Here is a 24,644-nt window from a genome sequence, read left to right on the forward strand (position 1 = left end):
AACACAGACCTATCATAGCTACTGTGAAGAAAATTACCTCTATTCCATCCAAAACCAGTATAGCTGCACTTTGATATGTGCAGGATGATATTCACCAAGGAAAAGAATATCAGAAAATTGTGCGCAGGATGCCCAAATCAAACAAGTCGCAGCCTCTGACTTCTAAGATGCTTTAAACTGTGAAAATTGAGAAGCCCATGATCATAAAGAATGCTCTGTAAAATGTAAAATCTGGCACATTGTGTTTAAAGTGTTCACATGTTGGACTGAAAGCACTAAACTATTAAAAAAGCCTAAACAATTCTCAGACAATGTACCACTTTGAGGAGCAACAGTCTAGCAATCAGTGTGGTTTGCTTAGTATTGTGCTGAACTGCATTCAAGCAGCAGCCTTTGGGAAATCTCTTTCTATCCATTGTTACAGCAGCTGAAGTTATCCAGTCCCTTGAGCATTTGCAGCATGTTTTCTGGTGTGGGAAGTGCGTGGAAGGTGTGCTGAGCAGGCTATTACTGCTTATGTCTTAGAGTCTGTGGGACCTGGGGAGAAACAGGAGACACTGAGAAACTCTACAGTCAGAATTCACTTCTTTCCATCAGTAGTTCCTACAGCCCCTTCAACCTGAAGCTTAGGGCAAATCCATGTGGTATTGGAGCCTATGTTTTCAAGACTGGCTCTCCAACTGTCTTGTACTGTTGAGCTCTCCAGGATAGAGTTCATGCACTTGTCCTCTCCTTGTTGCAGCTTGCTCATTCCCAAGCTCAGTAGTTTTACAGCAGATTTGCTTTCCTGTTGGCCTCTGATTCTTCGGCTTTATTCACAAATACTGAAATTTTTAAGCACATGAACTAGGTGTTATTTTACTAGTAGGACAGGTAAGCTACCTTTCTCTCACCTGCTTTCTCATATTCCTAGCTGCCTGATGCTTTCCTTCATTTGGTGTAGCTGTGTCAGTGTTAAACTGGTGGGATCTACTCTGGGCAGCCTATGGCTGAGATGGCTGTGGCCATGTCCATTGTCTGGTGGAGAAATAGAAAGGGAGACCAGGAGGAGTTTTGCTTGGTACCAAATGGGAGCAGAGCCACCTGGAAGAACTGGAAATCTGTGTTCCTTCCTGCCTGTCCGTGAAGTGGGAATGCAGCTTGAGGCAGGTTCATGGAAAGGCTGATGGTGCCTATAGGAAAGCTTCTCTGCAACCTTGTGGAAAACGGTGTGTTGGTTTGAAAGTAAAACCAGTGCGAGACTCCAAGTCAGTAATACAATTTAATAGGAGAAAAGAGAAAAAAATAAAATACATGCAATAATATAAAAGAAACAACCACCAACACAGTCAGAAATACAACCTGACACCCTGTCAGTCAGGGTGTTGGTAGCAGTCCGTATAAATGGTGGCTGCAGTCCTCCTGGATGACAGATGTGGTTCAGTTGAAGCAGTGCTCCTGTAGAAGGTGCAGTTTTCCTCCGAAGATCCAGCAATGATGTGGAAAAAAGGTCCGACTTTCCTCTGGGATCCAGTAGAAAGGTCTGCCCTCGGGTCCCAAACCCCAGTTTTTTTATCTAGGTAGGAAAGGCTTGGCTCCTGCCCCTGGCTGGGGCATCTCCCAATGGGGTGATGTAATCTTATCAGTCACACAATAGGACTTAATGGCCCATTAACAGAATATATCTTCTGGAGGAGGGATGGGTTGTGAATAGATAACGATGATCATCCCCCCATCTTATCAGATGGCACATCAGCAGAGGATATCTCCCACAGAGATAAGGATCACCACCCCTCCCACATTTTAACAGATGGTGATAGAATACACATTTTTGCATTGTACCCCAGGACAAACGGCTTGAGGAAGCTGCAAGAGGATTCCTCTAGCAAAAGAGTTATTTCTTTACAAGCATTGGATGATGCGAAAACCATCTGGATAGCACCAGGTCAACAAAAGACTTTTTCCAACGGTTGAATAGACTTTAATTGTTGCTATGCCTGAAACCAGAGGACATGCAGAACTTGTGTGCAAGATAACAGTGAAACTTGCTGTTCTAAGGACTGCAGAATGACAAGACCCAGATGACTGTGGAAGGGGAAAAAAGATTGGAGAAGTACACAAGGGTAATGTAGCAAAATAAGACAGATCAAAGGTGCCTATAGAAAGGGAACAGTGAAGGTTGTGCTCTTGACAGACTGTCCAATACATTGTTTGTTAAATCTCACCATACTTCAGCACAGAATCTGCTTTAGTTTGCCTCAGGGAGCAAACCAAAACATTCCTCAACACTTGCCTATAAGCAAGAATGGGTTCAGTAGTCCCATATATCTTAACAAATATACTGTGTTTTATTGATTATTCTTTGCAGATAAGGGAGAGAAGGGCAATGTGGCCAAGCAACTGCTGGCAGATGAGTGTTTTGGTATTCCCAAACTTAGGCAGTGTTCACAAGTGTTTACAAAACTAACTGCAGATGTCCTGCAGGTTGAAAGTGCCGCCGGGCTCTGGTGCAGGGTACAAAGCTCAACACTGACTGTGCATGTCCTCATCAGGCATCTTGAAGTCCTGCCTTTAATGCAGCTGCGCTTGCCTAGTTCTGCTGTGCTAGGCCGTGCCTGTATGCCCCGCTCAGCCCCCAGCAGCTGCTCTGGGGCTAGACTCTCCTTTCACAACCTTCTCTCTGTCCAAGACGCCTTCTCTGCTGCTCCCTTCGCTTTCAGGCTCGGCAGCGTTTGAGCTTCGATAGTTCGCGTCAGAGCCTTCTCTTGTCTGCGGCTGGGGACCGTGGTGATGCTACCCGGGCCATACTGCCCGGCTCCGCGCCACCCTCCCCACATCCTGCTTTTTTAGGCTTCGCCTGCGGTGGCTCAAAAATTACAGGGACGGTGTTATTTTGGTTGGGTTTTGTGTCTGTTTTCCTTTCCGCTGCCCCTTCTCGGCACAGAGGCTGCGGCAGAGCAGTAATAGGGGCGGGGCGGGAGGAGGCGCGGCGGCCGCCGCTCTGTGGCGGGCGGGCAGGAGGGAGGGGCGGCGGGAGCCGCGCATTTACAGCCAGCGCCTCCGGGCCGGGGGCGAGGCCGCCTCCTAGCTCGGGGGAGCGCCGGGGGCTGCGGTGAGGGGGCGAGGGCGTGAGGGCGGTGCGGCCTGCGCGGCTTCTCTTGGGAGCGGGGGGGAAAGCCTGGCGGGGCGGCGGTGGGACCGGGGCCGCTGCAGGAGGCCCGGGGTGGGAGGCGGGTGCGGGGTCCCGGGGTGGGCGGGTGCCCTGCTCGGATCCCCCGTCTCCGCGGCCGGGTCCGCCCGCCCGCAGGGCCGCGCTGCCCGCGCCGTTCGGGGTTCAGCGGGGCGGCGGCTGAAGGTGCTTCCTGCCGGTCCTGGGGCTGCCTTGTGCCGCTCCCCAGGGATGCCCACCCCACGGCACCCTAATAAGTACCTTTGAAGCAATAAAACGGAGCAGTGCTTTTCGCATCGCCGGCAGCAATGCTTCCTGCTGGCTGACCCCGCTCGTGGTGCGTGTCCGGTGCCATGATCCCCGGTGGGGAGCGCCTCGGGGGCTGTGGCGCTGCCCCCGGGATGTCAGCGGACTGGAGGGCTGCCAGCCTCGAGAATCTGCGAAAAACAGCAGCAAATCTGATTTTCCGTGCTGGCAGCCACGAGAACATCAAGCCTCGAGCCTCTGTGCCCCAGTGACACGGTTTGTGCATCGCCAGAGGTAGCGGCTCCTCTGTGCCTTTGCGATTTGCGTAACAGAATTTGGAGAGGCTGCACTCATACCTGCTTTTGTAGCGCTGCTGGGTTAGAGAACTGTGGGGATTGAGAGCTGACAGTAATTGACAACTTGTGAAAAAACCCAAAGCAAAAATCCTGTAATGGAGCATGAGACATAATTTAATGAGATGTTCATAAAAATGTCATTAAATCGGTTTTTAACATTGGGTAAAATAGAGTATGTGGTAACATGAAACAAAGGTGAGAGAAGTGATACAATAGCAGAATAATAAAGCAATAAATAGCAGAAAATTCAAAGGCACAGCATTGAAGTTTAAAAGAATAAAATACTTCAACAAAATCCTTGGGTCATTGTAGACGCTAAAGTGGTTTTACAGGTAAAAAGTTGTAACTGCCATTTTATTTACTGTAAGTAAACCACCAACGTATGAATTTTATTAAAAAATACTTGTGTGTGTTTCTATATATTTTTTTAAATGTATTGTTTCCAAGATTACCTGTCCTTTTGTGTGGAGGGCTTCAGAGAACATTTCAGGAGCAGGGTAAGGCCTAAGGCTTTTTGGTGTACTTACAGGCTTATAAAAAAATGAATGGAATCAACTATTCATCAGTTGTGACGAAACTGTCTCAATAATAAGCCTTCAGCTTAAAGAAAGCTCTAAACATGTTCATTTAAAGGTTTTAGGGCATGTGACATCTACAAAATACAGAAAATTCTGAATAAAAATACATGGAACAGCGTTTGTGGTCTTTTTAGGCAGCTGAAATTACATTCTATTAATTTTCAGTGTCGTGCTTTCCAGTGCTGTGGAAAGAAATCTCAGCAATAGAATTGAAAATTCTGGTTTTGTCTAATGTGTTTGTTTTTCTTCCTCAGTTGGGCATATATGTCCTTAAATTAGCATTTTCTTGAACTGAGGTATATTTATTTTCAATTTACGACCCAACTTCCTGTTTTATGCAAATTTCATATTAGTGCAGAACTGTTCCAACAAAGCTACATTTTTGTGGCATTTTGATACTTTAATGGTTGTCTTGCTCTTTCAATGCTAGTTCATTGGTCAGAAATACAATCTCTGTAATTCTCAGCAAAGCATTTGAAGTTATAATCCCTATAATCCTTGTACAGCAATTTGATGTGTGGTGTATTTTGAGGCTGTCCTGGTTATATCAGTAATGTGTTTCATTATTTTCTTGCCTGTGTTCATTTGATAAATAACCTTTTAATTTTGATATTTAATGTACCATTATGTTTTATATAAATTTACACAGCATTTTACATATAGTCTTAAAACTATAGGTGCTGTGTTTTTATATTATCTTAATTGTATAAATTCTCAGTTATGCTATTTATAGAAAGTTATACAGAGTTTATATAATCATTTGACTATGTTGTTGCACTTGGTGCATGGTTGTATGAGTAACACTGCTTTGAGAATATTTGTTTTGGAGAGATTGGTGTCTTTTGACTGTCTCTCCTTGCCATCTGTTTTCTGTTTCCAAGTTTAGAGCTTCTGCAAGAGCTCTTGCAAAAAGACTGCATCAAAATTGTCCTTCTCAGAAAGAAAGGAACGTTTAGGAGTCACTCTGAGCAAGCATTGAGAACTTTATCAGTGGCTGTTAAATCTGTTATTTGGTAGCAGATCAGCCATCAAGCAATCTTAAAGGAACATTATATGAAAGTTAAAGTTCATGAAAGACTACTACTATTAGATTTAAAGAACCAGAAACACCGAACCCCAACACATTGTATTCTTCACAGACGTTAATTTTTTATTTTTAGAGCTGTATATGAGTACCTGAGATAAAAGGAATGATAAAAAAGCAAAACAGGGAAGATGTAATGTTATTGGTGATGCACAAAGTTAAATTTTAGTGCTTTCAAATCTCTTAGGTATGTCCTCTTTAATGCTACAGTTGATTTAGTTTTCCCCTCTTCTCAAGCAGAAAACCAGATGAAGTTTTACCTTGCTTATACAATTTTGTTTCAGATATCAGTGTTTAATAACAACTTATTGGAATGTGTAAATAGGTAAATGAGAAATGTCTAAACCCACAAATTTCTGTTTTGGTTTCATAATATCTTCATGGTGGTGGTGTGGCCTAACAGATAAATAGAGTGATGGTTTTTTTGGTCTTTTTGATTGCCAGAATGAAATCTTGCACTCTTCTTTTGCCTTTTTTTTTTGTTTTGTTTTGTTTTGTTTTGGGTTTTTTGGTGGGTTTTTTTTTTGTTGTTGTTGTTTTTTTGGGGGTTTTTTGTTTGTTTGTTTTTTGTTTTGTTTTTTGGGTTTTTTTTGTATCAACCACAAGTGAGACCATCTTTATGATAAGGGTTTGCTTTGGCACATGCAAGAGGATTTTGTAGCATGATAGATAACGTGTTCAGATTAGTTCCACAAAAAAGAATCTGTGTTGACTGTTCTGTTGTACTAGTTATTGCCCCACCATTTGTAAGCTTTCAGTGTAAAACTTGACTTTACTTCTAGTAACTTTTTGGGACTTAATACAGTTCTTGTAAATGCCTTTGCAGGAATGAAGTGGAAGTCAACTGAAACCTCTCGTGCTCTGCTGAGACTAAATGATGTTCCTGTTTGTGGTGAATGGAAGTCATGGCAGTGTCTAACATGGGAGGGGGAGACACGAATGGACCATGTGGCGTGACTCATTCAGGCTGCAGCTCTTCTGCCTGCTTATGGCAGTGCTGGCTGTTGTGGTGCTGGTCCATAATTTTTTTCAATTAGAGGTAAGTGGAGCCTGTTTCTTCTCCAAGATGGCTTGAGCAAGTAAGGTTAGAATTGTCTGACTGACAGCATTTAGCTATATATTGGAATCTCAGAAAATTGAGAGTTGAAGGCATGTCTGGAGGTATTTAATCCAACACCCTCCTCAAAAGGCTGGCATCAGAATTAGCTTGGATTGCAACAGGATATTTTGACTTTTTATACTATTCAAGGACACTCATATTTCACAACCTACCTAGGCTGTTGCAGTGCTGCATCCTTCTTAGCGGGAAGAATGTTTGCCATATGTGCAACAGGAAGTTGCCTCTTTTCCTGTTAGAGTGTACTTTAACTCCAGTTCCTCTGTGACTCCCTGATAGGTAGTGAAAGACTGCCATTAAATCCTCTTCTGGTCTTCTCCACATTTAAAAAAAGATGCTTTGGTTCCCTTGCTGTCATTCCAGTTCCCTATTCGTCTCAGGGGTTTTTAGCTGGTCTTGCCAGCTTTACTCTGGCATGGGCCAGACACAAAAACCAGACACAGCGTTCTAGGTATGACTTCACCATGGTCAAGTTGAGGACAACTATAACTTTGCTCAATCAAATGGTTAGGATCATGTTAATTCCTTGCCATAATGCTGTGCTGCTGACACATGGTGAGTTTGCTGTCTTTTGGAATCTCTAGGTCTTTTTCTGCAGAGCAGTTACTAGCTTGTTCATCTCCGGCCTGTACTGATGCAATTTTTATTTGCCTTTCCCTTTTTCCCTCTACTGTGTCTGTTCTTGCATATTTCTTAATTTTGTTTATCACTTCAGTGCAGAGGTACTTTCAAACTGCTTAGTCAGCAGCCCCAGATTGAAGTCAAGGTAGATGAGGATCTGTCTGAGGGAGCCCTGGAGGCTGATCCTGCCCACTGGCTGCCTGCCTGGCCAGGCCTTCCAGTGCTGCATTTGGTGCATGAGCATCGTAGTGCTTAGCCTAACACCTTGTTAAATTATAGCTGTCCTTTGTGCATGTCAGCCAGTCGGTAATTGCTTTATGCTTTTAAGTTGTGTATATGCTGCTTGCAGAACCTTCCTTCCTCCTGGCTAGGGATGCCCAAATGAAGTGATCCAAAAGAGGGGCTGTAAAACCACCTCACCTCGCACAAAATACAATTGAATCAGAAGATCACATAAGGGTAGTGAAGATGTTTGAGAAGACTTAAATCACAGGAGACTCAGGATCAATAAATGAAGAATGAGCATTAATTACATATTCCAGTAGTAGTGGACACATTAAATAAAAACTGCAGATGCTAATTTTAAAGGAAGCAGGGATATTTTTTTATGGATTGTAGCAAAGCTGCAGAAGCCCTTGCAGTAAGTCTTTGTAGTTACTAAATGCATATATTAAAAAAATCTGGATGAATGCACAGAAGAAAAATCCATTAGGGGATACTAGATCTTGAAGATGTTTACCTTAGTGTTTAAGAAATCTAAATCTAGCTCTAAAAGAGCTAGAAAGTGTATTAAATCTACAGGAGAAAATAGCACAACACGTTTGGTCTGTTTTCCACATACTTGCTGTTAGAAACTATTGGCAATCAAAATATTGTGTTTGATGGACCTTTGGTTCAAGTTAGTATGATCTATTTTGTTCACAGGAGGCAGCTTTTGTTTTCTCTTTCTGTGGTTTTATTTTGTTTTGGGTTTTGACCTAGGGTATTGCCTGAGAAGTGTTGATACTTAGAATCTTAAACTGTTTTCTTTCTATTTTAAAATTCCATTTCTTAGAGAAAAGGGCTCTGGCAGTATTTTGAGAGTGAAATGGAAAATGCAGGTTGGGTGTTCACTCTGTGCGTTTTCTTGCCACTGTCCATGATCAGCGTCCTTGTGGTATTGTTGCCCTTTACATATCTGCTATTCTAAATTCAGTTAAGTGCTGTTTTGCTGGTAAATTTTTACATAGTAACATGCAACTCTAATCCCTTCTGTTGTCATGATTTTTCTGAATGGACCTGCTCCTGTATTTTTGTCTTGGCTCAGTTTTCCAGGCAGTCTAATATAGGCATTTATGCTGATTCTTTTCAGTCAGAGATCAAAGCCAGAAAAAAATCTTATAAAGCTTTCACAGAATATCTGTAACCAAATCTGTTCAGACTCTGGAAGGAGAGCTTATTGTTGGTTACTGTTGAGAATGTGTTTGTAAGTGCATCAGACATACTTCTCATCCCCAAATCATCCAACCTAGCTGGCTAAAGCTCAAGATCTAAGGCAATTGTCAGCTGTCTCTCTTCATTTTTGCTTTAGGATATTATAATTTTTCATGTTGGAATATTTCCTCTTATTTTCCTAAATTACTAATGACACCCTCCCAGTAGTCATATCCATGTCAGAAATTTACTTTCCTTATCTAGTGTTTAAAAAAACCCAAAAAACCAACCAACCAAGCTGTCCACAAAACGTTTGGTAGCCAGCTTATTATTTACTTTGCTTTTCAGTATTGAATAACTGTTCCCTTGATGTCCCATAATTGATCATATAGCACCAGAAAAAAATGTGGGGTTTTTTATTATAATTTTTTTCTGTGAATATAGCCCGACAGAAAAAATGTACAGTAATTTTTTGTGAAGTATCAGGAAGTTGCCCAAATATCATGCTTTCAGGATGCAGGAGGGTTTGTGTATATGTACAAGTGGCCTTTAGAGTGACAGAACCACTTGGGCATTGGTTGTGAGCACTATTTTATTTGAAAGCAATTAGAAGAAAGCGTCTATGGGTAGAAAGGAAGTTTCTTGCCAGGACAGCATATGAAATCAGACAGCTGAAACTGAACAAAAGAACGGCGTAATGAAGTTTTAAATTCTTGCTGCTAAATTGCAGGTGCCTACAAAAGATAACTTTATCTTATTTTAATTATTTCTGGAACATTTGACTGTCAGGTGATGGCTTTTGAGGATTGGCTTTGACACTTAGAGTTGTTTAGCAGCCACTCAGTGCTGTGAGATGGTAAAGATAGAGAAATGATTTTATATCTGTCATAGACAACAAAGTACCTGAAGTGTAAAATTACTGAAAATAAGATGACTGACCTTTCAAGAATTGGTATTTGTTCAGATTCAGGTGTTGTCTCCTGGATCTTTCATTTCCTCACTGTGCCTGAGAACCTCCTGTATTGTTTCCTACTCTAGTGACAGTGACTTCTGCAGGTTTGCAGCAGCTGTTCACGATGTATCAGGCCAAGGCAGGAGTTAACAGCTGCTGGAAGATACTGGGCTTTGAGATGGAGTTCCCCCTTTCCAGCAGCAATGGAAATACTCAATGTTTTCATCAGCCACCTACATTGAGGTATTTAACTGAGGACAGGTGTTCATTGCAAATCTTCCCAAGTACTCTATGACCCTTCTAGAATATGAGAGCATTATTGCCTGGGTTAATCTGTATGTTGGATCTAATTTTTGCTTAGTTGGCTGTGAGAATGTCAAAAGCTGAGGAGATGAACTGAAACTTCCATTAGTTCTCATAAAAATACATCTTCTTTTTTTTATTTTTTATGACATCTCTAATGCAGGAACTGCTAGTGGATTTATTTGTGCTTAACTGACATGCAGTCTCTTCTGTCCTGCCTCTGTAATTTGGCAAATAGCCATTAAATTACTTTGTGGTCACATTTGAGTTCTGCTTAGCTTCAAAATGCAGTAAATAAAAAAAAATAATGATAGAAAAAAGCCCAACAAAGCAAGAAAACTCCTCCCACACAAACAAAAAACCCTCAAACCCAACAAACAAACAAAGTCCCTTGGGAATTGCACTTAAAATCCATGACACCTTGAATGGAGTATACATGGAAATAACCAAAGCAGGTGTTATCCAACATGGAGCCTGTAATGAGCACTAAAAGAATCTGTGTGTCATAAAGGAAGAGCACACTTGAGAAATCCTCTTTATCTGCTTTTCATAAAGGAATTTTATTTATTTTTGACTACTTACTGCAGTAGAAAGCCCTCAGTTCTGCACAGCCTTGGTATGACAACATAAAGGAGCCAGAGAGATTTGGAAATACCAAGAGGGAGTAGGAAATGGAGTGGGGACAAACTAAGCTAATTTTTTACCTCAGGGCAGGTCTTGTCTATCCGTAGGGGCAAGAGAACTTAAGTACTTGTTTGGAGCTGAGCCTGGGAAACACTTAAGAAAGGAAGATGGTTTGGAAAGCTTTTCTATTCCAGTCAAGGATCTTTGGTGTATTAATTGACTCTGAAGCTTTTTGAGCCTTTACTGGCAAAGAGAATCTCTGCAATATTTTCTCCCGTGAATAGAATATATGGTATAGGTTATTTTCAGATATAAGCTTATAATTCTGCAACCGTACATGGTCCTGGTTGGGCTTGAAAGAGGGCTGTAAAGATGAACAGTGATGCTGGAGAAAGAATCATCCTTCAGGATGTTGAAGGACCTCTGCTTTTACCTTCATGGAGCTTCCCCCTCAGGCCCTTTGAAGATAGACTGAGGAAATATTTGTGCTATGATTTATTCTGCTTAGTGGGACATGACCTGGAGATGTTGAAGTGACAGTGTTTGTGCTTGTTCTCAGCTGCATACAAGTGAAGAGCTTTGGCCTTATGCTCTGCTAAAAATATGTGTAGGTGGACTAATTTGGAGACATCAAACCATGTTCTGTTTTCTGAATGAGTTTATTGGCTTGGTGTTCTCTGCACCCTTTCCCACTGAAAGAAATAGGTATGTCCCTTGAAAGACTTCAGAAAGCCTAACTAGGCCAGAAATGGCATCTTCTGCATCTTTGACAGAAAGACTGGGTTAAAAACGCTGAGGAAATTTATAGAAGATTAAAAATGGGGATAGGTCAGTTTTCAAGCTGTCTTAGACAATCATCTCTTCTTAATTTGAAAGGATTTGTTTTTCCCATGTCTCCTAACCCAAAGTACCAACCGTTGCAGAACCAACTGAAAACTAGAAACTTTCTCCTGGGAACTTACACTGAAAACAACAATTAATTGTACACACATACTCTCCCTTTTCACCCCTCTTTAGGAAAACTTGTAAATATTTTTGCCGAGACATTGTTACTGGCTTATTGGATGCATCAAAATATATACCTAACTTTTAGAAGTATTTCCATGCAGTGTTTTCTGTGTTTTATATATATATATTTATGCATGAGCAAGCAAGGAAAGAAGTTGTGAAGGTATCCAAAAATAGAAACTTGGCTTAATTCAAGAATGCATGTAGGCAAGATTTAAAGTAGAACTGTGCCTGAGATTTACTCTCAGCTTTGGCTGAAATTTACTGGACTAATAAAAGTAATGTGCAGCATACATCTGCAGCTTGGCTTGCTGTGATAGAAAACAAACATGATTATGAATTATCTCAGATGGCCTTCAGGGAAAAATTATTAAATCCTGGGTGGGAATATGAAACAGAAGCAAAAGCTTCTATTGTGATGTTAACATCTGGTGTATAGATGGGTGTGTGTCAATTTATGTTTTAGAGCTACTGTGTAGCAACTTACAGTTTCAGGTTTCATAGTTAACTTGCATATCTAACAAAAAAGATTTTGTGTATCCACACTACATCCTCATGTGCTCATCCTCTGACACTAAAGCTGATCAAAACCAAAGCCTAGGTGTTTCTATTGCTTGTTAGGTTTACCTTGCTTCTGAAAAAGTATGTTGAATCTCAGTGTGGTTCAAATGATTTTAAGACACTGCTATTTCCATGGCCTAAGAAAGATCTATAACAATGAATAAGGGTTTAATATGAGTGCTGGGACTTTTAGTACACGACTGAGCAATTAGTTATGGAGGAGGTAAATGGGAAATACTGACGTATTGGTAAGTATGATGATAGTTTTAAAGATTTCAAATAATGTAGTTTGAATTTTTTAGCAATGTTTCAAATCTAAACTAGCATATCATCTGGTGCTATGTGAGTGGTACACTGCATAATTTTAATCTTTGCTTGACAAACTATTTTCCTTCTTTATGAAATAGAATTATGGGTAAGTGCTACTATATACACACCTGGTAATTAATTACTCATTAACTGCTGATTTTGTGTGTAGTTGAAGGGTATTTTTTGATTTGCTGATTAGAAGTCTCATGGGTACCTCTGGAGTCTTAGACTGTGCTATTTTAAAATTTTTCCTAATGCAAACCTGCAAAATTATGTGATGTCATAAAGAATATGGTATTTGCAGTCATTTGCATGAAAATACAGTTTTGGACACTAATATTTTTGCACAAAATAGAGTTTTTTCAAGTTTTTCAACTAGACTAAGTTCTCTTAGTCTAGTTTTGTATTTAACTATTTTAGTTTTTAAACTCTTGTGTGGATTAGGGGATGCTTCACTTGCTGTTTCATTTGGTGCTAGAAGCAGCTGTATATAGATTCTAAAATCTTATAAATAAACAAGCAGGATTTTTGTCTGTTTAGCCCTAGCTTGTCCTGTACTATTCTGCTTGTCAACTGGCTCATAAATTCATTGTCCCGGAAGGATCTGGGCTTTTGTTCCTTTATTTCTTTCAGTGTGCGCATTACAGGGAAACATGCATTTCAGATAATTAGCCAAGAAGTGATGTGACTGTGACCAGATAAATGACTGCAGCTGCTACATGCAGCAGACTTCTCTGGAAGGCATGTGCAGGGGGTGCATCAGCTTAACCTGCAGTATAACATCTCAAAGAAACCCTATTTCCTTGCATTACAAGGGACAGCTATTAGACCTCGTGCTGCTCCAAGACTAAAATGTTGCTGCTGAAGAAAAGAAAACATCAGTTATAACTTAATCATCCAGCTTTTAGCCATTTTTTTCCACACTGATGATATTTAGAGAGTGTACTGGTAGCTGAAGCACTGACATACATTGGATGTGATCTCTTGAAATGCTTGTTTGCCAAAGCAGGGTAACCACAGGTTGCCCACCTGTTTCCTTAGAAACCCCATTATCAATTGAATAGATTTGGGTCTTCTAGTGAAGTTGCTTCATTTGGTCAGCTTCAGAAAGCTGACCAAATCCGTTATTCAGTGTTTCATTTCATAGCACAGCTTCAGGTAATCTTTTTCTCCCCAGAACCTGGATGATGACACAGTTTCAGGATCGAATTGGATAACAGAAAACAATGTCCAGCATTTTCTGTCACAGACAACCAAAACTACCAGGAAGCCTTACTGTGGGTACGCGCAGCAGATCTTGTCCAAAAGGGAGCAAGTGGAGCAGGAATCGTTGCTTGCTGCAATACAGTGGCCAAAGCCCCCTGATGGCAAAATCGCCTTTGCACAAAGCACTGATCCCACACACAGTGACTTTTTGATTGTGAAACCCAGCAGGTTCTTCAAGGTGGGTGATCAGTTGGAGGTACTCGTTCGTATGAAGGATTTCCAAGGAAAACCCAAGCAGTATGGTGGAGACTATTTACAGGCACGAATTCACTCTCCTGGGCTAAAAGCTGGAGCAGCAGGAAGGATTGTAGATTGCCACAATGGCCTTTACAAAGTCTTCTTTACCTTGCTTTGGCCAGGAGAGGTCAAAGTCTCTGTGTCCCTTGTCCATCCCAGTGAAGCAATCCAAGTCCTCCGGCGTTTACGAGAGGAAAGGCCGGACAGAGTTTATTTCAAAAGCTCATTCAAGTCTGGGAGGTATTCAGAAACTACAGAGTGCAACGTTTGCTTGCCTGGAGGTATCCCAGTCTGTAACTTCACAGATCTCTACACGGGTGAGCCATGGTTCTGTTACAAGCCTCGAAAACTGTCCTGTGCCAGCCGAATCAGCCATGCTAAAGGTGGATATCTGAAGGGTCTTCTGACACAGGAGGAAAGCCTCTTTTTCCAAAGGTTTGTATGTTGTTGAATTTATATATATTCAGTCAAGTTGTTTTGTTTGGGCTTTTTTGTATACAAACTTTAGCCTATTGCTTAAATATGACACCTTACCTTAGAGGAGGAGTGTATCTGCAGGACCAGGTGTTTGGTGTTAGTTGTTGAATAGTCTGTTCCCCTCCATTCAGCTGTGCAAGAATCTTAGACAGCAATCTTAAAGAAACTCAGCATGTAGTTCTCTTTCTGTGCTTTGAGTTAAACCCTACTGAATTTCACAAGAGTATCCTGTCTAAATCTGGCAGTGGTTTGAGGGACTGTTTCCTTATTTTCTCTTTCCATACCTATATTTGCAATACCAATAGCAATGCTTTGAGAAGTATTTTTGGCCAAATCTAAACTACCTAAAAAGGGTGAGGGTTTTAGGCTTATTTTTACAGAAATTACCAATTGTTATTGTCCTAATCAAAAATTATCTTAAATGTGTTCCTTGTTGCTCAATATGACTTTCAAATCTTAGAAACAGTTTTCATTAAGAAAACACCTGGTAGAACAAATTGCTGAGCAATACCAATGCAAGTGGAAATTATCTGTGCATGTTATTTCAAGTGTCAAACTAAATTAGTTTCACAGTCATATTTTATTTGTACATTCAGCATTAAAAAAAAAACCCAAACCATCTTTTAGTACCTGGGTACGTGTGACAAAACTGCTTCTGTATTAAATTACACAGCTGAATTTAGATAAAGTTAGTTCTTGTGTAGTGTCAGAGTTGTAGGCTACTGCCTTGCTCTCCAGCAAAGATACTGTAGGAAAGTATTTTGGCACTTTGACACTTGAGGCCTAAATTGGGAAAGATTTTAGAGTAGCAGCTCCAAATACTCTAATTTAGGAAAGTTTGTGTGCATGTTCATGACCAAGACCAGAAATAACAAGTAAGCATGAGTGGAATTTTTTCTTCGCTCTTCCATATCAAGTTTGTATATGGGTCTTTTGACTTTGTGTGTCTCCGCCAGTCCACCTGTAAAATATGGCTTATATTTATTGGTGATGTTTCCATATGGGAATGGGAAAGGTGCTTTTCTTGGTTTTGTTTTGATTGTTTGTTTGTTTCATTCAGCTTGAAGATGCTTGAAGATCCTTGACCAAACTGGATTATAGAAATTCCAAATAATTTATTTCTTAAATGGAGAAAAAAAAATAAACAATGATTCTCTTCAAAACAGTAGCAAAAGACAGAACAAGACCTTAGTATTAATCAGTTGGGAGCTGCTGCTGCAGCCCTGTACCCTTGCAGTAGTTTGTCCTCACATGTTCTCCAAGCTGGGAACATCTTTGGGGCAAATCCCCAAAAGCTTCCTGCAGACCTCTGACAGCTTGATTGCTTTACAGAGATTTGTGTCGGTACAAGTATGCACAAGATTTGTCAGTGCCATGAAATTTTGAATTTAGATTCAGAATAGTGATGGTGGTCTCAAAGTAAATGTGGAACGAATTCAGCTATAGGAAGTAGGGTAAACTTAGAGTAAAAATTCATGGTACTGTGTGTTTATTTTAAGTGTAATTAAGAAAAAAAAGAGATTAATATTGCCTTCAACTTTCACAGTAACTTTTACAAATATTGCTGTTTTCATTTTTTGTTCAAGTGACGTGAATATCAAGAGGCCAATACTCTCCAGTGGACCAGATTCAGTCATTGTAAAGCCCAAGGCATTTACAGGTAAAGTGAACTGTATAAGATCCTTGTTTGTAATTCATAGTTAAATTTCTTAAAAGAACAACAGGCATCAAATAATAATTCGTTTATTTTTATAGCATGGCATAAAAATCAGTATCAGATCTCTGTTGAGACTATGAAGGCTTTTGGGTGTTAACTGTGATACAAGTTCAGGAATAATGAAAAATGTTTTATAAAATTGCATACATAAACGGGATTTTTAGCAAAAAAAGAAATCAAAAGAAGAGCGAAGTTTGTTCTCTTGCCAAAAATGTCTTTTATTTCCCCTAGCATTTACTTACACTGTAAAATGTCTTAGAGTAACTGCTTGCCAAACTCTCAATCTAATGAAAACGTTAGATTAGTTGTGTGGTGTTTCTTAATTACTTTCTTTGTTAAGAATGTTGTCTAACATTTTGATAACTTGCATTCAAATATTGCCATAATTTGTGTTACTACAGGATGTCAGAACCTACTGTTCTGGACCAGAACATAATTGTTCTGTGCCCTTTCTAAGAACAGAACAAAGACAATCTATATTAAAATAAACTCAGAGGTTTTATCTCATTCATATCCAAATGTAAGCTTTTTATGCTTCTAAAAAGTCTGCACAAAATGTGATACACAGAGAATTATTTCTTAAATGAGAACTTTCCTTATTTGTTTTCATAAGGTTTTAGGAGACTTTTAAAGTGTAGAGTTACTGATGTGAGCAATAAAGTCTGAACAGAAGACAAAGTATTTCTTGCTTTTAGTTTTGCTGTTCACTAAAAAAATAGAGTTCTGCTACTAGGCTTGCAGCATTTTACCCTCCATCTCTTTTCTTTGTCCAGATCCTTTACCTGGTGTGGTTTTGTTGCTTTGTTTATCTTGTATATATTTCCCGACAGAAATTGCTGCAAATTCAAAATTTAATTGTCACTCTTCTTCCAGGAGCTATGAATGATCAAAGCCTGCTTACAATGTCCTGAGGATTAATGCTGGGTTAAAAAGGGTTGATAGGAGTAGAGTATTTCCTCAGGGAAATTCATTCAAAGTACAGCAGTCTCTGAATTAATGAAACTGAACTCATTGGTATAATGCTCATGAATGTATGGATTTGTTAGGACTGATGGTACACACAAACTCACTCTTCTGCTGTTCTTTTTGTACATGTTTTTCTCTGTGGTGGTATATGTAAATCAACTTTTAAAACCTTTTTTTTTTCTGAAATACAAGTTTTTATTTCTATCCTTGGTTTTTAACCTCAGATTGGAGTTTTTATTCTCTTTTATAAAATCTCAAAGTAAGGGCCAATTCTGAATACTGGGCCAAAACTGGTATGATACTATACACAGACCTGAAATACTGATCTACTGTGAGGCACCAAAAAGTTGTTCTAGTACCACTGTTACATATATATAAGAATCCATCTAAAATGTAAAAAATTGTATTGCTTTTGTATCAAAACTTAGAATCAAACAAACTCAAGTTGTGAATTCACATTATGAATTAGACTTTAACTGCATGACCATGTGAAGGCTTTTTTTTTCTTTTCTCCTGTTTATGAATATCAGATGGGTCCACATTATTATCTGGGGTTTTCTTTTTCTTCTTTGTTCCTGCTGTCAGATTTAAAGAATCATCCAGAGATAGAATTTTCTGATGGCTTTGTTCTGTGGTAATTGTGATTATATTATTTGTGTTGTACAAATGTAATTATAATTTGCTTTTTACAGTGTCCCTGTGAGGTCTAAGGAGGTTTACATCCTCTAACTTCTAAGGTTAACATTTACTAATACAACATGCAGAGGATATTGAATAGAATAAGCAATTAAAAATGCTTATTAGGAAAGATGCTTATGGTTGGCTCTATCTGTATTATAATGAAGCATCTACCAGAGGATGCTTTTAGGCCCTGGAATTCCAGTGCTTGTACTTTTACATAATTCAAACAGTCCCTGGCATGATTTTGGCCATGGCAAGGTGTGCTTGATCAAACAGCTGTAAGTCATGACAGGGCATGGACTGTTCTTAGCAGTCTCCACACCAAGGTGAGTAGAAATGTTTAAACAGCTGAAAGTGTCTGGTCCATGTAGCTGGTGTTTGTGCCAGGGAAGATCTCCTTGCTTGTTCAGCTGAGGTATTTGAATATGCAAATGGAAAATAAGAAACCTGAAACGATCTCATGGAACTTTGATGTACCAAAATCACCCTGGTTACTAAGAGAAATATGGCAATATTTGGTTGATATAATGCCATGACATTGCAGCTTCTCTTCCTGTAATCTCCTGTAATCCCGATGCTTTTTCTTGCAAGGTATTGCTCAACTTCTGCAAGTTAAAAAGGGCTCCTATGGAACAGAGCTTCCCTGGTGTGTAGTTGCTCCTCAGGGGGCTGCCTGTCCCAGGCAGCAAATGGGGAGGGGTATAGATAACAGAGAGAAAGTACGAAATCCATAGAATTAGAGACTCTTGTGATTATCGTATTCAAACGGCACATACAACATTTTTGGTCATAGGTTTAATTCTGGCATTTTCTGGATTTGGAGGCCTTATGGCTCAGACTTTACTCTTCTAGAGTGCCGGTGTATGTGTTATTCCATAGCAGTAGTTTTCTGGGGGTACTTTTGATCTGTTTGGGGGTTTTAGTGGGTCCGTTTTGGGTTTTTGGTACGTTTCTCCGGGCGCTGTCCCCGCGGGGTCGTTGTCCCCGCGAGCGGCGCTGCCGTGCGCAGGCCGGCCGCTGGAGGGCAGCAGTGCGCCGCGGCACGGCGGGAGCGCGCCGGGAGCGATGGGACAGATGCTCCGCTGGTGTCCCTGCCTCCGCTCCTCTCTGCCCGGCAAACACCCATCGCTGAGCACTCCCAGCGCAGGGAGAAAGGTGTCAGATAGGTTTTTACATTAGCCGCAGAGATACCGTTTAGTTTAAACCAAGTTAAACTATAATCGGCCTCCCGGCTCTTGTCAGCAGTCACTGAAGTCCATGAAGCTTATGGCGGCTGCTTTGGTTGCATGTTAATTACAAAGGATTCTTCTTTTCCAGAATCAAGCAGTATGGACAGAGCTGAAGATCCCACAGTTTCCCCTTCTGGTTATTATTATGAAGACCAGTGGAGGTCCAGAACACATTGGATCCATAATTTTAGCAAATCAGATGATATAACTGAGTGCTTACAAGGAAAAGTAATCCACTTGTTTGGAGACTCTACAATACGGCAGTGGTTTGAATATTTGACAGCATTTGTTCCAGGTAATTCTTTGTTGTTTAGCTTTGTCCTTAAGGACCTTTACAAAGCCTTGTTTTTCACATCTCAGACACAGAGCTGGTTTTACTGAGTGTCAGTGACAAAACAAAGGAAGAGGAAAGACAAAACCTCATCAGAAGCCCTGGCAGGCAGTCAGGCTGACAGAACAGACACTGCAAACATGTAAGTAAGTCTTGTAAATGGGGCCACCAGGTATCTGCAAAGTTGTCCTTGTAACAGGACTGCTGTGGTTGTGAGTTAAGGTGGCTGCCCCGGGAGGCGTGGCAGGAAGTCACTTGGGTTGCCTCCCTAAGGCCTTGCAGCACCCCAGTCACAGAAGAGATTTTGGAATGAAGTAGCAAACTGCCTCCATTGCTGTTTATAGATTTTGGGGCCCTTTTCCTTATTCGAGTTACTTAAATAGAAGAATTTCAGTAGACAATTTAATATTCCTGCCTCCTTCATCCCTTTCCCCTGAAGCACTCCAATTGTGTTGGAATACACTCTTTGAGCTGCCTTAATTCCTACAATTTGAAGTAGTCTTTAAATTTAATGGAGTCCTAAAATTGCTAGAAGGGTTCTTGTGAACCCTGGATTCAGAGAGTAACAATGACTATTTGGAAAATTAGTCTTTTTACAAGAGAGAAGGAAATAGTTCAGAAAACTTGGAAAATGCATTGACAGCCTTATGAAATCCAAATGTGCTGTCCTGCAGATTTCAACACCCATAAACGCCACTTTGAAAAATGCTGCTCATCTTCTGTTTACTTTTAGAGTTCTCTGAAATATGTTCAGATTTGCTTATCTACTCCTGCTCTGCCCTGTGGTCCAAGCACCTTGTTGACAGTTTGAAGCTCTTGTGCCGTGTTTCACTAACACTTGCTCCTGGGCTTTCAGATCTAGTGGAATTTAACCTGGGGAGCCCTAAGAACGTGGGCCCTTTCATGTCTGTGGACCTGAAGCACAACATCCTGCTGAAGTTCCGCTGCCACGGGCCACCCATCCGCTTCTCCACGGTGTTCAGCAGCGAGCTGCGCTACATCGCCAACGAGCTCAACAGCATCGTGGGCGGCAGGAACACTGTCGTAGCAATAACCATATGGTCCCACTTCAGCACCTTCCCCGTGGAAGTGTACATCCGGCGGCTCAGGAACATCCGCAGAGCCATTGTTCAGCTGCTGGACCGCAGCCCCAAGACTGTGATTGTCATCAGAACCGCCAATGTTCAGGAGCTTGGGCCAGAAGTGAGCCTCTTCAACAGTGACTGGTATTCCTTTCAGCTTGATTCTGTCATGAGGAAAATGTTCTCAGGAATTGCTGTGCACTTTGTGGATGCTTGGGAGATGTCTGTGGCTCATTACTTGCCACATAACCTTCACCCTAATGAAATAATTGTTAAGAATCAAATAGATGCATTTTTATCGTATGTGTGCCCTCTGCAAACTTAGCACAAATGGGTATCCCTATGTTGTCTTTTGCTATAGCCGAAGTACAGTTGCTCTTTTGAGCTGTGGAATGAGGCTGGATGATATGGAGGAACTCTGGGTACTGTACTTGCATGCAGGATAAGTAGGGTGACCTTAACTCTGGGTAGCTGTGAGGGATGGTGAAGTGGAGTTGACTCCTCAGGCCATATCTTCCTGGAAGATTGATTCCTTCAAGCTTCTCATTCATACCTGAGATTATTAGAGAGCACCTTAAATTGGCAGGATTCAACAAGAAATTATTTGGGTTATTAGCTTTACTAGTTGTCTGCACTGTATGCCTAATTTAATCCTGATTCTGTTGCCAGGGTCCTGTTGCTCAGAACAGTGTGTGAAACCTGGGAAGGATTTTGGGAATGGTCTTTCAGCATTCCAGAGGTTAAGGGATGTCTCCTCCAGTTGTGTGCCAGAGAAGTACAGTGTCTGTTCTTGTTTCAAAGTCCTAATTAGAAACATGAAGGGAGTGTACCAAAGTCACCAATAAGGAAGCACAATCACAATATCTGTAGAATTAAGTCATGAAGAATTTGCTGACGTTCAATCGAGTACACTAGTTAGGCATCTTTGTTGTTTACAGATGGCTGCTAAATAGTACAAATAGCCAGTATTTTAGTTTGGTTTCCTGTCCTACTGAATTTCTTTTGAACTTTGATACACTGTCTATTTCTTGATTTATCGGTGGTGAGGATATGTGTGTTTTGTGACCTCAGTGAAAACACTCAGGCAGTTCCTGCAAGTTCAAGTTGCAGGCTCACCTACTTGAAGCTTAAAGCATTTGCCAGTGAAAGTGTTTCATTTGCCAGTGAAAGTGTTTCCATTCCCTGCGAGCTCCAGCTGTTCCGTTCAGTGGCTCTGCCGTGTCCTTCATACTCCGTGTCTGGACAGGGAGGCCAAGTGACCCTAGGGCCCCTGGTGTGCTTTGGCAGTGGTGCTCAAGGCCATGCAATGACTCCTCTTCAGGGCCTGGCAGTTCTGTCATTTCTTCATGAGCCTCACTGCTGCCAGTATAAAAGGTGGAACTCCCTGCACCCAAAAGCCAAGCATGCCCAGGGCTGCCTTCGTATATCTGCTTGGCACAGACCCAGGTTTGCTGGGCTGACAGCTGGTGGCTCTCCAGCCTCCTGGCCTGGCATTACTGCTGCTTATTTGATTGAACCTGTCTGCAGTTTTAACTAGAAGCACTTTGAAAACAATTTTTATTAAACGCAATTCTCAAATTAAACAGAAGTGTTCCATGCTCTCTTATTTTTGGTCCCCCTCAGGCCAGAGCCAGTCTTCACTAGCTTGTATCAAAACCAAGTTGAATCTTTGTGAGCAAACTGAGAAGATTAATAAGACAAATTGGCAGGTTGCAGAGTGAAATAGTCGAAATGTCTTTGTTAGAAAAGTTTTACCCTTTGTTAGGTTTGCTGCTCTCCTAAGGAAATTTGTGCTCTTATTGCCAGAGCCCTAAGAGAGCCAATTATTGTGTTCATTATAAAGGGCAACTGAGAAGTGATTTAAAAACAAATATAAATTATTTTAGCATGTAAAAGGCATCAGTACTATCCATCTATAAACTTTACAGTTTAAAAAGGTTTAAACATGTCTGGAGGAATTGTGTACACTGAAATAGCACCTATTCTTAGCTTTTCAAATCAGCAATTAAGAAGGTCCAATTTGCTGGTTCCTAGTGACAACTGCCTCACACAGCATCTGCTCTTATATTAGCATTGGGTAACTATTTCTTGCTTTAGTATGGTAATGGCAATTTCTCCTCTGCTAAAAAGAGGCCACACCAATTCAGGTCTGGGAAAATAAACAACCACAGTGCAAAATGAGCTTTCATCTTTTCCAAATGTGATTTTTAAAATATGTAAAGACTTTCATCTTGAATAACAACTCTATACTAATAATGCTCATGGGAATAGGACTTCAGACTTACTTTGAAGGAAACTGTTTAATTTGTGGACTGACCATTAGGTTTAACTCATAAAGCCATATTGTGTGTGAAAATGTTGTGGCTGTATGTGTCTTCTCTGGGTGTTGTAGTGCTTGCTACTGCTCCTCAACAGCTGCTTTATATCACTGTAAGCTACCAAGCACAGAGAGAGAAGAAAATATTCTTTTGAATGCTTTGACAGTTCAGGGAGAGAGAATAGGACTGCTATTAGCAAAGGTGTCTAATTGCCTTCTGGTGTAACCTTATCCTTTAGATTAATTAGATTGATTTTTTAATAACAGATGAACTAACTTATTGGTAATGGACTTCAGGGAAACTGCCAGTTGATTTAGAATGAGATTTTATTTCCAGACTTTGTCTTTAGGCTCTGAAATAGGGAAGAGAAATGAAGAAACTGAGGATTTACCCATGGTTGGGGCACTGTGCTTTTAGATGTCATTCAGGTGATCTATGAATGTTTTTTCATTTCTATTCTCATATTATTACCATCACACCAGTTGTGTATGTACGGGATATGCAAACACAGAAGCAATAAAGCAAGTTTCTTTAAACTTCTAAATGTATTTTAATAGGGACTTAGGTTAAGATGTTGGTTATTTTTGAAGTTACTTAATGTGAAGCAGGACTGGAAAGGAATTTCTCAGCATCTGCTAAGTATCTTCTTCGGCACATAAAAAATTAATTCACAAGGTTTGTTCAAAGCCCTGTGTTCCTTTTCTTTCCATTTTCTTCCTTTGAAAGGAAGAAATTGTATTATTTTTGATATTTTCATTCTTGTACTGATCATTTTGATTATTAATCTTTCAAAAGATATTTTTTCTTTTAAAATTTCTTTATTCAAAGTCCGGGTCCCTCAAATTTCAGTGAAAGAAACTACTTTTATTGTGTTTACTAGAAGATTTCAGAGTAATTTATTTATAAAATAAGTAAACTCCATTTTATATATATTAATGTTGCACTGTAATATTTTGAGAGTATTGTTTATCATGTATATCTTCTTAGGCTGATTTCTTCCTTCTAGAAATTTAGTAAAAATATTAGTTGAATTGTTGATAAGAAGGGACGATAAAAAGTAAAAGTGTCCCTTTTTTCAGATTTTCATTTGCTTCTAATTTCATCTGCAATGCAGCACTGCTTCATGAGATTTAAATCACAATTTTTCATTGTTTTACTTGTTAGAGGTAAGCAATTAAAAACAGAAACTTTGCTTACCACAAGTGTCTGTACAACTTTTTATGTACTACAGGTGGCAATTTCATGTGTGCATGACAAAAACGAAGGTTTGATGTTGCCTTCTAGAGGGGTGGAGGGTGCTGGGGTTTTGCTTTGGTTTTATTGCAGAAGTGTGGGTTAAAACATTCTTCCATTCATGACAGTTTAAGTAACAGCAAAAAACTTCAGTCACAAATGTGTTTTTTCATTTATGAAGTGCTTCTTAAGTCTAGATAATTTCATATTTATTTAGACTGTTTGGAAGGCTCTTTCTCTTGGGAGCAGTGAAGAACTTGTTTTCAAATAAGTTGTTTTTTTCTAATATATGTATGTTATTGTAATGCTTACAATGTGTAGAAGGCTCTACTGTCTTATTTCCTGATGTGATCAGAAAAACGATTTAAATAGCCTCAAAGGTCAGAGAATGAAAAATTCCTAATAAAGAGGGCAAGTTTATTTGAACCGTTTAATCTGATTTAGTCTCAGTTTATCTTGTTTGCTGTAACCCCAGGTCCTTTATATTTTTATAGGTGCATAGTAGTCCCCTTAGCTCTATGTATTATATTTCGTGCTGTGTGTTGGGTAGGACTTTCATGCTATGGTTTATAGATTAAATTCATTCTAAGTGATTTTTTTTTTTTAGGTGATTTGTATTTGGAGCGAGGTGATCTGTGCCTGACATGAGAGCTAGCACTGAAGCACACTGATGTTTCCGTCTGTTGGTGTATCAGGCCAGACACATAATAAAAGCTTGTACATAATCTAGGCTTCCTTCTTTGAGGGCTTTTGCAGCCCGTCTGACCCACAGGAAATCCTTAAACAA

General features: G+C 40.2%; 1 protein-coding gene across 3 annotated transcripts; it reads left to right on the forward strand.

Moving 5' to 3' along the window:
- The first annotated feature begins 2,999 nt into the window (after nucleotides 1-2,999).
- NXPE3 (neurexophilin and PC-esterase domain family member 3) lies at nucleotides 3,000-24,291 on the forward strand. 3 transcript variants are annotated; one of them, XM_014885731.2, is made up of 6 exons: nucleotides 3,000-3,091; nucleotides 6,239-6,451; nucleotides 13,498-14,258; nucleotides 15,887-15,960; nucleotides 18,982-19,188; nucleotides 20,081-24,291. In XM_014885731.2, the coding sequence occupies exons 2-6, from the start codon at nucleotides 6,359-6,361 to the stop codon at nucleotides 20,629-20,631; spliced, it is 1,686 nt and encodes a 561-aa protein (XP_014741217.1). In that variant the 5' UTR covers nucleotides 3,000-3,091; nucleotides 6,239-6,358; the 3' UTR covers nucleotides 20,632-24,291. The 3 variants fall into 3 exon arrangements, with proteins under 3 accessions (XP_014741217.1, XP_088012496.1, XP_014741218.1); XM_088156370.1 differs by lacking the exon at nucleotides 3,000-3,091 and adding an exon at nucleotides 3,400-4,247; XM_014885732.2 differs by lacking the exon at nucleotides 3,000-3,091 and adding an exon at nucleotides 3,400-3,670.
- Nucleotides 24,292-24,644: the final 353 nt, after the last annotated feature.

This window comes from Sturnus vulgaris, chromosome 2 (assembly GCF_052056855.1).
Source record: "Sturnus vulgaris isolate bStuVul1 chromosome 2, bStuVul1.hap1, whole genome shotgun sequence".
NCBI classification, from domain to species: domain Eukaryota; kingdom Metazoa; phylum Chordata; class Aves; order Passeriformes; family Sturnidae; genus Sturnus; species Sturnus vulgaris.

What these genes read in the sequence shown, in the direction of transcription:
- NXPE3 (XM_014885731.2), top strand. Translation starts at nt 6,359, where the DNA reads ATGTGGCGTGACTCATTCAGGCTGCAGCTCTTCTGCCTGCTTATGGCA. An exon ending in ATAATTTTTTTCAATTAGAG is followed by an intron (nt 6,452 to 13,497) that starts GTAAGTGGAGCC and finishes TTTTCTCCCCAG; the next exon opens with AACCTGGATGATGACACAGT. An exon ending in AAAGCCCAAGGCATTTACAG is followed by an intron (nt 15,961 to 18,981) that starts GTAAAGTGAACT and finishes CTTCTTTTCCAG; the next exon opens with AATCAAGCAGTATGGACAGA.